The sequence below is a fragment of the Callorhinus ursinus genome, unplaced genomic scaffold, assembly GCF_003265705.2.
Source record: "Callorhinus ursinus isolate GAN/ISIS: 27379988/994484 unplaced genomic scaffold, GSC_fseal_2.0 scaffold21, whole genome shotgun sequence".
In the NCBI taxonomy this organism is placed as follows: Eukaryota; Metazoa; Chordata; class Mammalia; order Carnivora; family Otariidae; genus Callorhinus; species Callorhinus ursinus.
In genome coordinates, this window is record NW_027397083.1 from 5,073,125 (window position 1) to 5,093,243 (window position 20,119).

At 54.2% G+C, this 20,119-nt stretch overlaps 1 protein-coding gene across 1 annotated transcript in view; it reads right to left on the reverse strand.

Moving 5' to 3' along the window:
* Nucleotides 1-1,614: 1,614 nt before the first annotated feature.
* CREB3L1 (cAMP responsive element binding protein 3 like 1) overlaps nt 1,615-20,119 on the reverse strand; it is a 34,852-nt gene continuing 16,347 nt past the window's right edge. The window contains exons 2-12 of the mRNA XM_025879482.2: nt 16,719-16,947; nt 14,163-14,347; nt 10,979-11,057; nt 8,989-9,146; nt 8,166-8,315; nt 7,979-8,037; nt 7,709-7,777; nt 5,914-6,013; nt 4,635-4,761; nt 2,083-2,350; nt 1,615-1,894 (exon numbers count right to left, since the gene is read on the reverse strand). Of these exons, the coding sequence (XP_025735267.2) occupies nt 1,858-1,894; nt 2,083-2,350; nt 4,635-4,761; nt 5,914-6,013; nt 7,709-7,777; nt 7,979-8,037; nt 8,166-8,315; nt 8,989-9,146; nt 10,979-11,057; nt 14,163-14,347; nt 16,719-16,947 (1,461 nt within the window). The 3' untranslated portion in view covers nt 1,615-1,857. The remainder of the gene's footprint in view (nt 1,895-2,082; nt 2,351-4,634; nt 4,762-5,913; nt 6,014-7,708; nt 7,778-7,978; nt 8,038-8,165; nt 8,316-8,988; nt 9,147-10,978; nt 11,058-14,162; nt 14,348-16,718; nt 16,948-20,119) is intronic.

Here is a 20,119-nt window from a genome sequence, read left to right on the forward strand (position 1 = left end):
AGCCCCTTACATAATTTATCTCATTGAATCCCCACAACCACCTCCTGCCTTCCTTGGGTGTTATGGCCTCCTTTTACAAACAAAAATGGAGGCTCAGAAAGACTTGGGTTACATAGTATCTTACTTTCCTATGCTGTGTGACAAATCACCACGAGCATGGCAGCTTAAGACGACATACAGATGATCTCAGATTCCATGGCTCACAGTCAGCACAGCCTAGTTGGCCCTGTGGGGGGGGGGTCTCATCTGGAGCCGAGATGAGGCATGTTAAGTTGTTGGTGGAATTCAGTGCCTTGCCACTCTGGCCCCGAGGCCCTCAGCTCCTGGAGGCCACCCCCTCCATGCAGTTCACACATGGCTGTTTGCTTCAAGGCCAGCAGGAGACTGTTTCTCTTCAGGAAAAGCCCAGTCCCTTTTCAAAATGGCTTTCACCTGATTAAGCCAGGCCCACCAAGGATCCTCTCCCTGTTGAGGAACCCAAAATTAGTTGATTTGGGACCTTAACTGCACCTGCAAAATCTCTTTACTTTTGCTGTAAAAGGTCACCTAATCATGGAGTGACATCCCCTTATATTTACAGGTCTCCTGCATACCCTAGGGGAGGGGATTAAATAGGTCTGTATGGGGAATGCAGAGGGGAGGGAGAGTGGGGGGCAGGAAGCTTGGGGGCCATGTTAGAATTCTGCCTACCACACCCAGCTAGTGAGTGGCAGCCCCAGGAGTTAAACACAGCTCTTCTTACTGGGGAGTCTGCACCTTTGACCCAGCTGAGGCAGAGGACCCAAGAGCGGAAATGCTGGCGGGTCTCAGGAGGACCAAACTGGGTACGGCATGGAAAGTGTCTACAGCACAGTATCTGGTCCACAGCAGATGCTCGATCCTGGCGGTTTGCATCCCCAAAGGCCAAGACTGTGGCTGATACGCCTCTGTGTCTCCACAGTCAGCAGTCGGGGGAGGAGCCTTGGGGTGAGGAGATTACAGCAGAGTCCTCTGACCATCCAGTCCGAATCCTGCGCCTGGCCGGAAGAGGGAGAAATGCCCTCTCACATGAGCATGCCCTCAACGAGCCCCTGGCGGAATGTAAGATAAACTTCTCACTCCCCATCTCTCGGTCCTGGACCCCTTTCCCCCACGGAGAGTGCGCCCTCCCCCCCATGAAGGAAGGCACAAAGTCAGGAATTGATGCTGCATCTTTTTTTTTTTTTTTTTTTTTTTACTTTTGCCTTCTTAAAGCATGTGCTGAGCTGATGGAGGAAGCAGTTTGGCAATTAAAAGGGCCCAGCGGCTTGGGCTGCGGCGGGGTGAGGCCAGGTGAGGGCCAGGGAACAGCAAAGCCCGCACTAACTTCATAAAATATAAAACAAGGGAGGGGTGAAGGGAGGGTGGAGACTTGTAAAATACAATATCTTAGGGGATTGGCAATAATAAAAAATAAGGTTCATTATTTACAAACAATTTCTGTTCTTGGTCTCTGTACAGTGGGGCAGGGGGCGGGGGGGGTGTGTCGGTGTGTGGGTGGGTGTGTCTGTGGGGGCAGCAGGGAGGCAGTGGTCGTGTTGGTCATTATGAGAAAGGAGGGGGTTGGCCCAGTGAGTGGTTTATCTGAGAAGGACGGATGGCTGTGGGAGGGAGGGGTAAGAACAGAGTGGTCGGCCCAAGGGAACAGTCCAAATGTGGTGGGGAAGGAGAGGCCCTGGGAAAGGGTAGGGCAAAGAAGGGCTGGGGAGAAGTGGAACCCTTTCTCCTGGGATGGGAGCCCAGGGGGCAGGGGGACAAGCTGGATCCGGGTTAGAGAGCAAGACAACCCCTCTTCTGGGTGCCAGAGGGTACGTCCTGTGTCCTGGGTCTTGGCGCGGCCTAGGAGAGTTTGATGGTGGTATTGGGGCCCAGATCCCTGGAGAGAGAACAGAAGTCTGGGGTGAGTGTGTCCAGTGAGGATCCTTTCACCCCTCTGTGCACTGGATCAGAATGTGGGTGGGAGGGGGCCCTGGGGAGGCACGGCTGACCTGGGGACCGCCCCCCAGCCCCGCCGAGCGTGGGTGGAGCCTGGGGCCCTGGGAAGGGAAGGGGCCACCCACCTACCTCTCACGGAACCACTCCTTGGGGTGAGAGAAGTCGGGGCTGGTGCCGTTTCCACCAACGTCTTTTGGCCAGGCCTCACTCAGGTACTTGGTGGTCTCGTGGGTGCTGTCCAGGTGGTCATGCTGCAGGTGGTCCTGGGGCCGCTGCTCAGCCGGCCCCCCCGGCTTGATTTCCCAGCTGTCTGGGGGCTCCACAGGCAGCAGGGCACTGCGGCCCTCCTCCCACGAGCCTGCCGCCTCGTCATAGAACAGGAGGCTCCGGGAGGGCACTGGACAGAGAGCTCATGGTGAGCCTCCTTGCCAAGGCTCCCCGCTTCCAGCCACATTCCTGGCCCAGTAGTGAAGGACGAGGGCCCGAGTCTGAACCCGGCTCTAACGTTGCCCATTGGTATGACCTCTGGCGAGTCAGGCCTTTGCTTTAGCCTTTCTGAGCCTCAGTTTGCTCATCCGTAAAATAGGGATACTAGGGCCAACCTCATGTAGATGTGGTTCGATGAGACCATAGGGGCAAAGTGGTTGAAACTGTGTTCAGTATGCACTCCGAGAAAGTAGTTCTTCCTAAGCAGAGGGTACCAGGGCGGGGCATCTGAGAGCTGGGTTCTAATCCCACCTCTACTACTCACTTTCTCTGAGACCTTGAATCAATCTCTTCTTCCCTTCTATTTTTTTAGAAGATTTTATTTACTTCTTTGAGAGAGCGAGAGCACTAGCGGGGGGCGGTGCAGAGAAGCGGATTCCCCACCGAGCCAGGAGCCTGGCTGGGGGGGACGGGGGCTAGGCAGAGGCTTAACCCCCTGAGCCACCCAGGTGCCCTCTTCCCCATTCTAGGCCCTAGTGTGCCTTTCAGGAAAATGAAGGAAAAGAAAACACGTTTGTTGGAGATCTACTCTGTGCCAGGCATTGTGCAAAGCCCTTTGACCTGCATATCAAATCACGAGCATCTCACAGAAACTCCTGGGAAGGAGGTATTTTTAGCCCTGTTTCACAGAACAGGTGAGGTTCCAGCTTATCAGGTACTTTGGCCTCTGCTGGAAGCCAGAGGCAAACCCAGGGCTGCCTGGCTCCAGGATCCACCAGCACCTTCTGGGCCCTCAGGCCCTGACCCAAGAGTGTGTGTGAAAGGCACTCCCCGCCATTGAGCAATGCAGCAGCCCTGAAAGCCAGCCAGCTCCAGAAGCCACTTCCTACCACAGATACACGCACACAGGGCCTGCAGCCCACTGCATTCACTCCAAGGGGCTTTGTTCACCCACACCGGCCCCACCCCCCACTTCCCTCCCTTCCTCTCCGCTGGCTTCCTCTACCTCCGAAGACCCCAGGGCCCCCCTGGCCTTGGAAAATGGATATGGGACTCTCGGCCCTCACACCCCCGTGGCCCACCTCCCTCTGCGACCGTCCTGTCTCTTCTCAGGCCACGCTTGTCCAGGGCGTGGTTTTCGCTCGCCACTTCCACTGCCTCTTCCCCTAACCCTCCTCCTTTCAAGGCCCTGCTGGTCTAGCTCCTTCTCCCTGCCTATCTCTCCTTCTTGAATCCTACTCTTTCCCGTCTCCTCCCTCTCTGACCACCACCCCCCTCGTCTGCTTCCTCTTCCTCCTCCTGCCCTGCCAGATAATTCATTCCTGGTAGACGATGAACAGTTAGGAAGTTCCTCTGTAGATCTACCTGAAATACCTTCTGCTTCTGGAAATCCACACTATTCTTTGCTGCACCTTCTACCAGTTTCTCCCCTTGCCACCCACCTGCCTATTGTATCTTTTCTCTCCTCTGGTGAGGTCTTCAAAAAGGGAGGGGATGTGCTCACTGATTAAGCGCCTGCTGTGTGTCAGGCCCTGTGCCAAGAGTGTGTGTGCCCTGTGCCATTTAGTTGTGACAACACCCATGCTCGGGGAGTGCAGAACTCTAACTTCTGTTTTTCAGATGAAGACACGACAGCTTAGGGAGCTCAAGACACGTGCCCAAGGTGACACAGCAAGGGCAATGGCAGGCATGACTGACTCTGAAGCCCCATGTTCTTAAGCACTGTATCTTGCAGTCAGTCCCCCATGGGATGGTAACTGTCTGAGCCCACATCACCACCACCCCTCCTCTGCCCATGCATGACATTACCGGTGGATCCTGGCACTCCTTAACACAGTGCTTCAGCCACCACTGTCTGATGGGAAAGCGTCCTTGAACCGAAACTCACATGCTATCCCAGTCCTGAAATACTAATTGTTCCTAGCAGATGCCCCGTAACCACTGGTACCATAATTCATGGGGGCTGGGGTGGGGGCGGGGAGGGTGGGAACATTCCTGCTGTCCCCTAAACCACCCCCCACCCCCGCAGGCCACTCTTGGGTGGGCTAGGATCAGGTAGCCTGCAGTGGAGTCCCAATTCCACAACTAACATTGAATAAATCATAAACCCTTTGGGGGGGGGCCTCAGTTTCTCCATCTGTAAAATGAGGAGGTAGAATGAGATGTCGCCAACCCAGAACCTGGCTCCTCTCTTGTATCTGGCTTATGCCCAGAAGTTGGGACCCAGGGAAGGTAGCCTGCCTCAGGGCACTCACTCTGACTGGCTGTGTAGACGCTGTCAGCGGCCATGGGGTCTTCCTTCACAGTCTGGGAACTGGAGGAGAACTCAGGGAGGCAGGGCACCAGGGAGCCCAGCACCAGAACGAAGCACAGGGCTGCCACCTGGTAGTGGAGAGAGTGGTGGTCAGAGCAGGTTGTGGGGGTGCAACCCTGGCCATCCCCGATTCTTCTCCCCCCCCAACCAGTAAGTATAAAAAGCTCAGTATTTTTCCAAGAAAGCAGCACCCAGAGCCAGCCACCTCCTAGAGGTGCAGTGTTCCACCCTTTTCGGAGAAGGTGGAGGAGGCTGCTCAGGCCATGTCAGCCCTTGGTAGGGGGCCACCACAGGCAGTGTTAGAAAAAGAGGGAAGTGGTCAACACGGTTATCACCTATAAGGTGGGGGAATCAGGATAGTGAGAAAGGAGTACTTGGGTGTCGGGGCGGGGGGTACAAGGGAGCGGACAGATCATCACACCGGATTCTCAGCAGGAGAAGCTAAGAGTCACACGGCCCGAACTAAGCCCGCCCCACATCGTGCCTGCCACCTGAGAGCATGAGGATCTCGGAGGGCCTGGGGAGCGATCAGCCAAGAGGCAGCAGGCTGCACATTTCCAGGACAGCATGGAAGAGGGGTTTGCAGATGTCTGAACCACACCCTGCACGGTTTTTTTTTTTTTTTAAAGATTTTGTTTATTTATCAGAGAGAGACACAGCGAGAGAGGGAACACAAGCAGGGGGAGTGGGAGAGGGAGAAGCAGGCTTCCCGCGGAGCAGGGAGCCCAATGTGGGGCTCAATCCCAGGACCCTGGGATATGACCTGAGCTGAAGGCAGACGCTCAACAGCTGGGCCACCCAGGCACCCCCACCCTGCACATTCTTTTGGGCTTCTAGAGATTTGCTCAGCCTTCTCTTCGCTATTCATTCCAGGAAGAAAGAACCAAGTGCCTCCCAACCTTGTGTCTCCCTAAGCCCTTTCCCCCCCCAGGGTACGGAAGCTGCCTCCTCAAGGGACTTGCCCTGCTCTCCCCTAGCTGGGTTCACGTGAGTCACTACACATCCACATTGTGTTAGAACTGGTCAGGGAAGGTCATGTTCTGGAAGGCTCCATGGGCTTGGTGAAAGAGGCTGGGGTCTTCAGGAGCCAGCTCACCAGGCACTAGGATGCCGTGCCCTGATGATGTTGCCAATCATCAAAGCTCTGCCTGCCTTCCTAGAAAGCCAGCCTGGGGAAGACTTGTCCTCATGTGGCCCTGTGGTGAGGGAATAGCACCTACCATGAGGCAGGTCCCAGTCTGGGTGGCGGCCATCTTGTAAGGTCTTGAGATCTTGTTGGTGACCAGAGTCTGAAGTTTCTGCAGCTGCTGGAGCAGGGTCCTGAGGAGGGCACAGTGGTCACTTGGCAGGTTCTGCCCCAGCAGGCATCTCTGCCTCCTGGAGCTCTCCCAGGGAGCACCTGGGCTGGCTCCACACTTGGCTTCCACACCAGGTGCCCGTTTCAGTCAAGACAGAAAATGTCACCTCCCGCTTGGCTCCTTTGTGGTGTGGCTTGGGGAACCTGGGGCCTGTCTCGTGATGAAGAGCTGGGTCACCCTATGGGAGCTCAGGGGTGCCCTGTGATGCTCCTGGCCAAAGCGGGGTGGGGAGGAAGGTCTGCCCCACCTGGGCTGAGGTCACCTTTTGCTTCACCTACGCCAGCCACAGCTACATTGACCTTCCTTCCTTTGCACCCCACGATTCCCGGAGCTGATAAGAAGCTCCCACCCAACGACGTGGAGTCCTCCGGGCACACACAGGGTCTACTCAGCCGCCGCTTGGCCAACAACAGTTTAACTGTCTCTTTCCTCCACCTAGCCGGGCACTGGGGTTGCAGTTACCAGAATGTACAGCAGGTGGCGAAATAGCTCCAAGGGCCTGGCCCTATTTTGGGCCAGAGAGGAATCTGGGCCAGAGGTACAGGGGTGAGGAGTGCGGCCCCGCCCCCCTTCCCTGAGTGGGCGGCATTCTCCAGGTCAATCTGGGGAGTGGCTGGATCCTGCTGGAGAAGCTGGGGGAGAAGGAAGGAAAGAAGGAAAAAGCCTTCTGTTGAGCACCTGCTTCATACCAGCTGTTGTCTCTTGTCATTTTCATTTACCCCAGCAAATAATTATTAGAGACCTACTGGGGGCTCATGGCTAGGCACTATCAAGAATTCAGAACAACCATTAAAAAAAAAAAAAAAAGAAGAAAAGCTAACATGAATTGAGCATTCTTAAATGCCAAGCACAGTGCTGGGCCCTTTACCGGCGCCATCTCATCGAATCTTCACAAGAATCCTGTGAGATAGAGCTTCTATCATCCCCATTTAGACAAAGCAACTGGGGACCAGAGAGGTTTAACAGTTTTCCCAGAATCACAAAAATGGCAGAGTGGGATTAAGAAACCCAGGCTGTGACTTTAGGTAGCTGCGACCTGTGCTGGCCCCATACTGAGTTTTCGCAAAGGGAATTGTGCATTCGAATCACTGAAGGATCACGTTGAAATGCAGATTCTGATTCTGTAAGTCGGGGTAGAGTCCCGAGATCCTGCAGTTCTTACAAGCCCCCAGGTGGTGCTGATGCTGTTTGCTGGTGAGAAGAGCTCTGAGTTGCAAGCACCCACCCACCCCAGCGGTTCTAACTTTAGGGTACGTCAAAATCACCTGGAGGGCTTATTAAAACACAGATCGCTGAGCCCTCCCCGGGGAATTCCTGATTCAGCAGGCCTGGCTTGAGGTCTGAAAATCAGCATTTCCAAAACTTCCCAGGGGCGGCTGCTGCCGGTCTGGGGAATTCTGCTTTGAAAGCCACTGCCCTACACCAACTCACTTACGCGCCTCAGCTGCCCTGTCAGGTGTTTAGAGCTATGCGCGGGTGAAGAAGGATGGGAAGCCAGGGGTCCCAGGCTGCAGGGTTCCTGTTTCTGGGGTTCCTGCCATCCTGAACTCAGTCACCTCTCCTGCCTCCTGCCTCCCAGAGCTATGCCAGAGCCGGGCCCTGGCTGCAGGAGGGCAGGGGGCAGGGGGCCGGGGAGGATGCAGGTGGCACCACCCACCTGTTGGCATTCTCCAGGGTCTCTACCTTCTTCCACAGTTCGTTGTTCTCTGATGTAAATGTCTCCACCCTGAGGGGGCCAAGCAGACACAGGCTCAGGGCCAGGCCCCAGACTCACTGCTGCCCTCTCTGCCCTGTCCACCGCTCCCTGAGGCATCCCAGGCCCCGAGCCCCGGGCCCCCTGCTCCGGTGCCCTTTGAGAGAGCCCTGGGGACAGCGGGGCAGGTGGGGGAGTGGGGCCCAGTCCCGCCGCCCTGCCCAGGATGCTTACTTCTTTTCTAGACATTCCACGTACTCCTTCTTCTTACGGCGGCTCTCCTGGGCCGAGATCTAGAGGGGGAGGCCCCAGAAAAGGGGTTACCACAGCCACATAACCATTTCCGGGGGGGCCCTCAATTTTAGGGCTGGTGTCACCGGGGGAGCCCTAGGGCAGGGCCAGGGTCCAGCTCACGCTTTACCTTATTCTTGATTTTTCTCCGGACCCTCTTTAAGGCCTTTTCTTCGGCTTTGGTGAGGGGGAGTTTCGTGGGGATGGGGTAGCCCTCAGCAATCAGGGTGCGTTTCTCCTCCTCTGTCAGGAGCAGTGGCCCTGATGTCCCCTGTAATTTCTGTGGGAGGTAGGACATGATGGTTAGGAACCAGACAGCTTGGGTTCAAGTTCAAGCTCTGCCATTGACTCTTTGTGTGACTGGGGGAAGGCACTCGACTCACCTAGCCTCGGTTTCCTAACTTGAAAAGGGGTGGATCTGAATGAAATCCACTAACATGTATTAACAGTGCTGGGAGCCCAGCATGTTAGGCACTCAGTATATTATTGCAGGGTCGGGGTGGGGGGTCCCCTAGATCCCATTCTGGAATCCACAGCCTCAAAGCTTACTTGTCCAGAGCCCCTAAACAGCAACCCCCTCAGACCCCTACATTCTTCACTTGGGAGGCTCCACACAGGACTCAGCTCCATGTTTCCCAGGTGATTTGGGGCCTCCTGAGTCTGTCCCCAAGCAGTGCTCCTTGGAGCCAGCCTGGGCCATCCCCTGGAGGTCAGGAATGTCAAGTTCTAGTCCTGGTTCTGCAACAGTGGGGGTGTGACAAGCCTCTTAGACCTCTCTACCTGTTTCCTCTTTACCCCAGAACAGGATTAAGAGATTCTCACTCCCATCTGCTCTGAATGCTGATGGGGATGGGATCAGGCTTGGGGCTCCCAGACCCTTCCTCGCTGGTCATGTGTAGGGTGGACTAACTCAATCCCTTGCCTCTAGGCTCAGCCCATCCCCAGCTGCTTACGTGAGGGGCGGTGAGAAGGGGGGAGGTGGAGATGGCCGTGGAGGAGCGGGCCATGGGCCGGACAGGGCTGGAGGGGGGCAGAGAGCGGGGACTCTGGGAGCCGTCACTGTCGCTGCCGTGGCTGCTGGGGGGCGTCAGAGGCATCTGCACCAGGTCCTCTGGGGAGAGCGGGGGTGGGGGGGAATCCAGGTTAGCAGGGTTGCATCCCACCTCTGCTTGGACATCAGAGGTCAGCCAGCCCTGACACTGTGGGGGACGGAATACTGGGGCCTTGACCAGCTGTCCCATCAGCTGTCCCATCCCCTCTGCCATGTCAGAAAGATGAGCTGACATCCCAGAAGTTCATTTCTGAATGCCATCCCATCTCCAGTGCCACCGAGGTCTGGCTCCTCGGTGTGGCTGTCATGGAGGCCGGATTCTCGAAGTCCCTCCCCCATCCCTGACTTCACAGGGTCCAGGCCCTTGGAGCCTCCACTGGTAACCCCAGAGGTGACTGGAGTTTGCCCACAGCCAGACCCACGGGATTGGGCCAGGCAAGCAACAGGCTCTGTCACTTCCTTGGTCCCACTGCCAAACATCTAGCCCAAGCAATCCCAGGGTTTCCACTTCCAGCTTGAGTGTGACAGGACAGCAGGCTTTCAGCAGACCAGCCAGGAGCCCTGCGGTCCCCAGCCTCCCCCTCCCCGCTGCTGCTCTGTGGCTGCAGCATCAGGAAGACTGGCACACTGCAGGTGGTCAGGGAAAAACCTGGGCAGAGCCACGAGGACCAAGAGCCCAGTTGCAGGGAGAACTCCCAGGACAGCACAGAATGCCCGGATCATTGCAGAGCGGGCTGAGGCTCCGGAGGAACAGCTGCATCCTTCCGGATTCTGCCCCTAACTGCCCCCTGCATGAGTCCTCTCTCCCTCCCTGCACTTTGATTTGCCTCTTAAGGGTGCCATAATGTGAAGAGCCTGGAATGTGGAGTCAGGGAGCCTGAGTTCAAGTTCTGCTGTCACCCGCCCCAAGTGTGTGACCTACAGTCATATTTATTAACCCCTCCCAGCCTCACTTCCCTGTCGAAAGGGAGTGAACTGACTGCAGGGAGCCTTGAGGACACAATGAGCTCATGTATGTGAAGATGCTTTACGGATTGAAGGGCACTCTACAAGATGATGTGTTTTCACAATGGCCCCTTTCTACCTTCTGTGAATCTTCTCTCCGAGGGAGTGAACAGCATGAGGGTGAAGCCTGGGTCTTACTCATCTTTCTAAACTTTGTGCTACTCAGCCCAGGGCCTGATACATAGTAGATGCTTAATGAATGTTTGATGAATTAATGAGGTAGGGTTGGAAAGATTCAGTTAGCTTATTCTCCTTCTGGCCAATCCAAGAAGCTTCCTCTGTGTTCCCTTCCCCCCACCCCATCAGATCTGGGGATGTGCCTCCAAGGCCTCCTGGGGAATCTGCCTTCTTTAACCCATATGGCTGCTATGAAACTGGCCCTCACTACTCTGTGATCTACTTGGGCACAGGACTGTCTTCTCCCTCGGCTTTCCCAGACACTCCCAATGAACACTCATTGGATGGATGGATGGGTGGGTGGATGGATGGATGGATGGATGGATGGATGGATGGATGGATGGGTGGATGGACGGGTGGGTGGGTGGATGGATGGATGGATGGATGGATGGGTGGGTGGGTGGGTGGATGGGTGGATGGATGGATGGGTGGATGGGTGGATGGGTGGATGGGTGGCTATAGAGTGGGCTTCCCTTAGTGAATGACAGGAGGGGGATTAGCAAACAGGGTGAGGGTGTCAATAACAGGGATGACAGTTGTAGACTGGGTCAAAAGGGAGCTGGATGGATGGAAAGTGTGCAGAACAGGGAGGAAAGGATATTCTGGGGCGAGATGGGGGCTGCTGAGGGAGATGGGTGGGCTGGCCCAAGGGAGTAGGGAATGCTGTCTGCCCAAGACTGGAGAGGAATAGTCCCTCTGGACACACTTACCTGGTGTCACTTTGAGGAACTGATTCACCTCCGGGGGCTCTGCTTTGATCACTGGCAGCTGAGTCATCTCTCCTGTTGCCTGAGGAAGAGACAGGTCCAGCTCCATCAGCTGCCCCTGAGGCTGTCCCCACCATGCCATTCAACCTCCTACCCTCCCTGAGGCTGGCAGTCTGCTCTGCACAATTAAGGAGGTGGCTGGACTCAGGGTTCTGGGTACAGCCCAGAGGGAGAAGAGGCAAGTACTCAGGCTCGGAGAAGCCAAGTAAGACCTAGGAGAAGAGAATAGTGGCTAAGTAGTTAGTGTAGTTTAGACCTTAAGCTTGGAGAAGGAGGGCTTCTTGCAGCCTCCAAGGCCAAGGCCATCTTTTTGATGGAGGCTGCTCTGTGCTGACTGTGAAGGCCACAGAGGCCTTGGTATGTGGGTTGCCAAGAGGAGAGAAGTAATGTCTGGCACATTGTAGCTGTTCAGTGAATGGTAACAGTAGCACAGATGAAGAAGGCCTTAACTGGCTGGGGGATCAGGGTGAGCTCTCTAAGCAGCTGAACTTTGAAAGGAGTCCTGAGGTATAAACAGGAATGTTCCAGAGGAAGGACAGGGCGGGTGGTAAGTGAAAGGAAAAGAATTCCAAGCAGAGGGAAAAGCATCTGCAAAGGCACAGAGGCTAGAGCGCATGGCCGGATCTGGAAAGTGCAAGTATTCAGGGTGTCCAGAGTGTAGGGGTATATGTCCGGAGGGAGTGGTAGGAAACAAGACCAGAAGGCCTGGCTAGGGCGTGGGGTGGGGGTGGGGGTAGGATTCACAGAGGGTAGAAAGGGACCAGACAAAGAAGTTTGAAACAATAAGGAGTCCCTGATGGGTTGTATCACAAGGGGACTGACAGAACTAGATTTATGTTTTAAACAAACATGCATTCCTATTTCTTTATATTCCCACTTGCTGTCCCAGAAAGGACATCAAGAACACACATGGCCTGCTAGGGATTTACCCCAAAGATACAAGTGTAGGGATCCGAAGGGGCACCTGCATCCCAACGTTTATAGCAGCAATGTCCACTATAGCCAAACTGTGGAAAGAGCCCAGATGTCCACTGACAGATGAATGGATAAAGATGTGGTATAGATCTACAGTGGAATATTACTCAGCCATCAAAAATGAAATCTTGCCATTTGCAATGATACAGATGGAACTAGAGGGTATTATGCTAAGCAAAATAAGTCAATCAGAGAAAGACAATTATCATATGATTTCACTCATATGCGGAATTTAAGAAACAAAACAGAAGAGCATAGGGGAAGGGAGGGAAAAATAAAACAAGAGGAAATCAGAGAGCGAGACAAACCACAAGAGACTATTAACCATAGGAAACAAACTGCGGGTTACTGGGGGGGGGTGGGGTCACTGGGTGATGGGCATTAAGGAGGGCATGTGATGTAATTAGCACTGGGTGTTATATGCAACTGATGAATCACTGAACTCTACCTCTGAAACTAATACTACATTATATGTTAATTAATTGAATAATAAAAAAAAGTACATGCATGGCTTCCTACACGATTATAAACATGCATCTAAGTGGTGTTCTCTTTGTGGAAGGCACTGTGTTGTTGGGTGCTGGATTTCAGGACCAAGTCTCCCCTCTGGGTCCACAGCCAGCAGAGAGAGGCCATGATATTGTGGTTGGGACACAGAATCTCCAATGTAGGCAGATAAGTAAGAATCACAGAAGGTTCAAGTTGGCAGGGACCTTGGAGATTCTCTGGTCTACATGCCAGCTCAGCCCTCAAGTGACAGGGAAGGCACTGTGATGGGGAAGGGTGGGTCACCCAGCCCGTTACCGACAATGCCAACTTCTGGTTCCTGTGCCTTCCACAAGGGCATCGTGATCTCCCTAGAGTGGGAAGTGTGGGCTTCTGGGTCTTGTAGGCCAAGTTTGGAATGCAGTTCATTATTTCTACGTGTGAGATTTTTTGTTTTGTTTTGTTTTGTTTCAGAGAGGGGGAGAGAGGTGGGGGAGGGGCAGAGAGAGGGAGAAGAGAATCTTAAGCAGGCTTGATCTCACAACCCCGAGATCATGACCTGAGCCGAAACCGACAGTTGGATGCTAAACCAACTGAGCCACCCAGGCACCCTGCAGCTCATTATTTCTGACGGTGTGATTCTGGGCAAGTCGCTTAGCTCCTTGAGCCTCAGTTTCCCTCTCTGAGGCATGTGCCCAACCTCCCAGGACTCTGGCGGTTGCTGCTGCCGCTGCACCTTCCCTTCCTGCTTTGGCAAGGCCTGAGGAGTCGCTGAGTCAGTCTTGGAGATGGTCACAAAAGATCTTCCACCTTTACAGCTGACCCTTGGTCCTCTGGGTCAGTGCAGGGGTGGGGAGGAGCTGATCTTGGCCTTTGGCCACATGCCTTTGATCAGGTGAGACGTGTGGCCAGCAGGGGGCAGAGCCAGTCAAACCCCGAATCTAGGGATTTTTAAGACAACCCTTATATTGTAGACTCAGGGCTTGAAGCCCCTTAGAGGCAGTTCATGCTCCCATTTTACAGATAAGAAGCTGAGGAAGAAGGAGAAGGTAACACGCCCAGAGCACAAATGAGAGCTAAGCTGGGACGCAGGCAGGGCCCGGAGTCTGGGCCTCACATTCCCAGGAGGCTCTTCAGATGTCGACCTTGGATCTGGAGTTGAATGCTATTATCTATGTATCATGGGGGGTGATGGGGGGCTGACCTGAGCATACGAGGTAAAAAATACTGATCTCACGAACATATACAATTGAAATATTGACAACGGTTGTATTCTCGTTTTGGTCATTCTTTTAAAAAAATCCTGGCGCTTTGAGACAGCTATCTGACCTGCGCTCTCTCCATCTCTGAGACCCTGGACCGGGCCCCTGATGCCCAGCTCTGCCAGGGTTCCTGTCAGCTTCCTTCGGCACTCGGTGAGGGGCCCAGCTTACTCCAAGGGTGCTATGGATTGTTCCCATTCTCGGACGGTGAAGGGGCAGCCCAAGGGGTAGGCAGAGGCCTCGTCCAGAAGTTCTGACCCTCAGCCCCCAGGGTCACATTGTTCCCAGTCCACACACCGCTGGGCTACACAGGGCTTTGGAGGCCTCTTCCCACAGAGACATTCCCCCCCCACACCCCTGCCGGCCTCCCTCCCTCAGCCCCTGGGAACAATCCCCAGGCTCACCTGGTGGGGGACGGGCAGCCTGGACAGGGGGCTGAGGCCCAGCAGTGGGGTGGTGGCCATGGCGGCAGCGGCGGCCATGGCCGAGGAGGCGGCCAGAGGGTCCACGGGCAGCTCCAGGCTCTGCTCCTGCTTCACCATGACGGAGCACAGTTTGTGTCCCAGCACCCATGCTCCATGTTCCACGTCTGGGGAAGGGGGCAGGACCAGGCTCAGGGGACTCCCCGAGCAGAGAGCTCTGCCGCCCTCCTCCCCCCTGGGACCTGCTCTAGACCCGGCTGAGGAGAGATGCTAGGGTACAGGCAGGCAAGGGCACAGAGGGGCACTGGTGAGGCAGGCTGGAGCCAGAAGAGGTGGGGCATCTTCTTTACTCTGCAGCTCACAGAGCAGGTGTGGACAACAGATCTGGACCCCTCCTGACTGGCTGTGTGACCTCAGGTAAGTTGCTTAACCTCTCTGAGCCTTAGCTTCTTCATCTGTAAAAGTGCCTGACAAGAAGTAAATGCTCAATAAATGCTAGCTATTGTTAACACAATGACCGCTATTCAGTGAACATTTGCTGAGCACAGTGCTAGGCGGTGGGGGACCTGGTGAGAGTCGCAAGCAGTTTTAGTGCCGCTGAAATGCGGAGGGAGGGGGAAGGTGGGCCCAGAGAGGCCAGCAGGGGTAGTGTGGCCTTGGAGACTGGGCTCACAGCTGCGACTCTGTCCTAAAGGTAATGGGGGAAGCACTGAAGGGTTTTAAGCACGCTCAGATTTGTAATGTCGAAAAAAATCATGTTGTGTGCGTGTGGAGACAGGCCTGACAGCAGGCAAGGTGGAGGCAGGGAGACTCGCAGGAGGCTGGTGACAGTCCACCGAGAGAAGATGAAGTCTGAGCAAAGGAAGTGACAGTGGGGATGGAGAGGAAGGGACATACTGGAGACAAATTCAGAAGGGAGAATCCACAGGACCTGGTGATGGGGTGGGGGTGTGTGTGTGTGTGAGGAGGTGGGGGTGGGGAGGGCATGTGGGTCGTGAGGTGTGATGTTCAGGTTTCCCAGGGCAGTGTCCACTTCCTGCCTTCTTAGTGAGGCTCCTGGCCTCACCTGGGCCACAGGGCTGGCAAGCATCACCCCTTTTCCTGATGGGTGCCTACAGTCCTGCACCCCAAGTCAGCCCTGCAAGCCCCAGGCAGTGGTGAGGTGAGGCGGGGATCTGGGGAGCCAATATGCAAGGGAAGGGCCAGGGCGCTCTGGCCTTTGGGGCCAGCTGTGGGTAGAGAGAGGGGGTCAGTGGTGCCTGGTCCCACCTCAGAGATGAGGCCCCACCCTGCTGGGAGCCTGAGCGCCCCAGCTCTGGGCCACAGGCTGCCCCAGGGCTCCAGGAACATCCACAATCTTCCCAAATTACAGGGCCAGCTGTCCGGCCTCCGGGAAGCTGCCCCTGCAAAGGGCCCACAGACAAATTGCTCTAAAAATAGACTTGGGGTGGCTGAGGAGCTGCTGGGCTGGCCCAGTGCGGGTGGATGGAGAACCTACCATGGGAGGGGGTCCACCCCACATGCTGCCTGCCCTTCCCCAGGGTGAGGCCTGAGGACACGCGGATGTGACTTCCAGAAGCTTGGCTGAGAGGCCAGGGCATGCAGGGAAGCTAAGACCTCTGCAGCCCCAGCCCTGAAGCCATTTAAACCCCAGACAGTGTCCCTGCCCTCACAGGGGTGAGCAGGGTAGGGTGCAGAGTCCCACCTCTGCCCCGGGGAATCTCAAAGACCCTCAGAAGCAGCACACAGTTGTTGAACTGAGTGAGGCTCTCAGCCCTTGCTACATATGACTTCTTTCATCCCTCCCAATAATTCTATGGGGCAGGCACTATTATTCTTCCCATTTAATAGATGAGAATATCAAGAAACTCATTCAAGATCACTGTCCTCTGAAGAGAAAAGAGGAATTAAAAATACTGTTCATTGTGCTAGCCACTAGAGTATTAACAGGACTTTTATATGCACAATGAAAATAGCCATTAATTCTTCTTATATATTATGTGCTGGGCACTGAACTGGGTACTTTATGTATAGATTTAAAAATCCTGGCCAGAATTCCTATGACACATATATTATCTTCATTTTATAATTGAGGAAATGGGCCAGGGAGATTAAGCAACTTGCTCAAGATCACACGGCAGCTAGTGGAGGTGATGCCTCAGGATGCATCAGCAAAGCCCGTCTGGGTCCACACCCAGTACCCCTGCTGGCCCTCGAGGCTGGCCAATGTGGTGGTGGCAAGGGTGTGCGGTTTAGCATCAAGGCGCGCGCTTGCTCCCAAGTCCTTACCAAGCATTTTACTGTGTGTGTGACCTAAACCACTTGGCTTTCCTGAAGCCTCATTTTTCTGAGGAGGGGAAGAAGCTTTTGAGGGACCAGAGGGGGAGCACTGCAGGCTGAGATGCCCAGGGACTCTCAGAGGAGTCACCCCAAACACCTCTTAAGAGGAGTGCTGCCTCCTGCCTTTTTGTTCTCTCTCATATCACACCTTCCTGGGCCTTCTGGGTCTGGGCTGTCCCTGGGTCCTTCTACCCTTACCTTGGGTGGTGTCCTCCATCTTGATGGGCACAAGGGGGCTCTGAGGCGCCGAGTCACCACTCAGGGAGTAGCTGTGCTCAGCCTGGATGCCTGGTGTGGGGGAGTCCAGTTCCATGTCCAGTAGAGGGCTCTTCTCGTCCAGCACGGGGTCATCAAAGAAACTGCTGAACAGATCGTTGGAGAAGTCCTCCATGTTCTCCGCAAAGTGGTCCAGGTGCTCCGGGAAGTGCTAGGGAAGGAGGAGGGGCATGGGGGCGGTCAGCTGAACTTGGGAAGGGAGTGCAGATGCTGCTGTGGTGGGGCTCCCAGGCCTGCCACCACCGCCACTGTCACTGTAACCTCTCCATTATTCTTCCCACCATCATTAACGCCACCACCCTCCCCACTACCCATATCCCCAGGACCAACTATTATCATTTCTATCATGACCGGCACTGCTGTCCAAACCCCCACCTCTCCCCCCACCCCCCCACCCCCACCCCACTGCCATCTCCAGCCTCACTGTCATCATCCTCAAGGTGAGCTGCGGAGGGCGCAAGAGCATCCCTGGACCAGGCGACAGACTACCAGGCTCTCGTTCTGGCTCTGTGACCTTGGTTCAATCACTCAGACCTCCTGAGTCTGTTTTTCTGCCTGCCCTACTTCATGGGAAGACTAAGTAAAGAGTGTGTGTCGATGCCAGCAAGTTCATATCCCAAAGGCAATACTGGTGACTTTGGTGTCTGTTGCTCGAGTGCAAGGAGGTGGGATTATCAAGGCTTCTCCTCCCCTCATTAGCACAGTCCTGACCTGTTCTCATGCTTCCAGACTCTCCGCTTTCGAAGACGTTCTTTATGCCAAGAGATTAGGCTCTGAAGCCATGTTACGTGGGTTCAAATCCTGACCTTGATACTTTCAGCTATGACTCAGTGCTAATGAAACTGTGGGTGGTGACTCATTAATGGCTTGTGAAATCAATCTAGTAGGTCACAACCACGATTTAAGAAAAAGTAAAACAGAAAAAAAAAAAATAAGAGTAGAAAATACCAGACTGCACTTCACATAGTGAAATTAAATACCTGGTGAGGTTTTCGTCCCAGTTGTGTGTGTGTGTGGACTCAGTAATGAAGTAAAATATATTTCTTAGAAACAAAAAAGTTTGAAAAATATTCGTCTCTGAGATCTTGGGAAAGTTAATTAACCTCTGTCTGCTTCATTTCCTCCTTTGTACAGTGAGGATGAAATAGTTTCTGTCAGGATTGTTATGAGGATGGCCCTGAGTACATAATACTCAACAAACATTGTGTCTTATTATTAAAAAAGCCCCCAGTAGCTAGTACATAGTAGGTGCTTATTTTTTTCTCTCTGTAGAATTATAAACATGTACTGACTGAATGCATTTGCTGGTGGGTTGGAAGAGATGGTGGGAGGGGGGGTTGCTTCAGGTCCTGGAGTCCAACCTGGTGAATGGTTAATGACTGGCTTCTGGGGGACTGATTGCTTCAGGGTCGGAGCTGGTGGCCCTTTCTCGCATGGAATACTCAAAGCCTGCCCCAGTCCTGACGGGGTGAACAGAAAAGCCCTCTGAGAACAAGCTTCAGAATATTTCACTTCCCTGTGCCTCAGTTTCCCTATCTGCAAAGGGGAAATAATAGTTCCTACTTCATAGTGTTGTCATGAAGATCAAATATTTGTTAGGTGCTTAATACTCACCTTATAGGATTATGAGGGTAAAGTGAGTGAAGTTCATATACCACTTATACATAGAACACACACACACATTAATGCATGTAGCAGAATGGTGCCTATAGTATGTAGTGAGTACTCAATGGTTGTTAGCTATTATTAGTATGAAAACTGCAGCTACTCAAAGCCAAACTCTGGGCCTGAGCTGAGTTGAGCTGAAGAATGATCAAAGAATCAAGGACAAAATAAATGCAGAAACCCATTGACTCAGGTACTCTCTTCCCCTTTCCCCAGTTTGCCAGAACTTATCACGTACCCTACATTTTTACTGTGATTTTAACCTTCCAGAGTGCTTTCATATGCACGATTTTAGTTAATCCTCATGATTACCCAATGAGATAAGGAAGTTGCATATCCGCACTTGACATATAGGGAAACTGAGGCCCAGGACAGCCAAGTACAACAGGGAAGTGTCCACAACCCCTCATTGCCCAGTCCTTCCCCAACTGCAGGCGACATTCCTCTGTTCAAGAATTGCCTGTTGGCCAGGCTGAAAACTCACTGAGGCAGGATCTATATCTTGTTCACTGGCTGGATCCCAACACCCGGCCCATGATAACTATTGTTGCAGGGACATGGCCTTGTACCCCAGAGGGCAATGCCATCAGCATATCAATTGTTCATCAGTGCCTGGGGTGAGGCAGTACCAGGAGATACTAGTACTACTAAACACGTCTCTAAAAATAACTGTGATCCCACACTAAGGCCATTTACAGGGTACCCCCCCCCAATCATCCAGCCAGCCCCAGGCAGGGCCTGGGCCAGCCCAGCTGGGGGCGCTTTGCCCCTGCTCTCTCTCTCAGGGTCTCTCAGAGGCCTGGTGTGGGGCCCAGTGGGAGGGTGTTGTGAGGCAGGAGGGCAGTGAGTCAGCCGCTAAGGTATTCCTCCAGCAGCTGCTTCTCAGGCGATAAGGGTTTGCCAAGCCCTTTCCTGGGGCCTGGGAGAGGAGAAATGCTTCCTCCAGTCTGGGCTGGGGTCCCTGAAGGCCTTAACTCCAGGCAGCTGAGCCAGGTCCTTCTAAGAGACCCCTTTCGGGGTGCCCACAGAAACCTGCTCAGGGAGCTCAGCTGGCCCCCTTTTGTGAGCAGCCCCCACCTGCTGGAAACGGCAGCCAAGGCCCAGCAGGATGGAGCTTCCAGAGGGTGGGAGCCAAGTGGAAGGGGAGGGCGGCCAAGGGGCAGGCAGGGTGGGGGTGGAGGACACTCAGCAAAGTCCTCTTTGCTCAGGGCTTCCTTGTGTGCTGATCGGACTCCCATTGGCAATGGTGGGCATGTCTCATCACCTCCAGGCTAACCTCCTGCTCACGGAAGCAGGCCAGAAGGGACTCCCTTCAGAGTTTTGTAGCCTGATTTCTATCTGGTGCCTGGCTTCTCAAAGCAGCTCAGTTATGGTTGGTTTATATCATCACATTAGAGACAGAAGGGAGAAAGCCCGTGGTCCTCACTCTTGTTCCTCTCACCCCATTTCCTAATGAAGAAACCAAGGTCCAGAGAGGGAAAGTGGCCAACCCAGGGTCACACAGTGAGTTGGTGATGTTGAGGGAGAGGTCCCCTGAAGCTCTGAGGCTGCACAGGAATGGGGGTCACCTTCTTGTTGTCCTCTCACTTCTTCCACGGTACCCACCCGCCCCCAACCTTCGAAAGCCCACTCTGGGGATCTCAGGCCTCCTCAGCTCC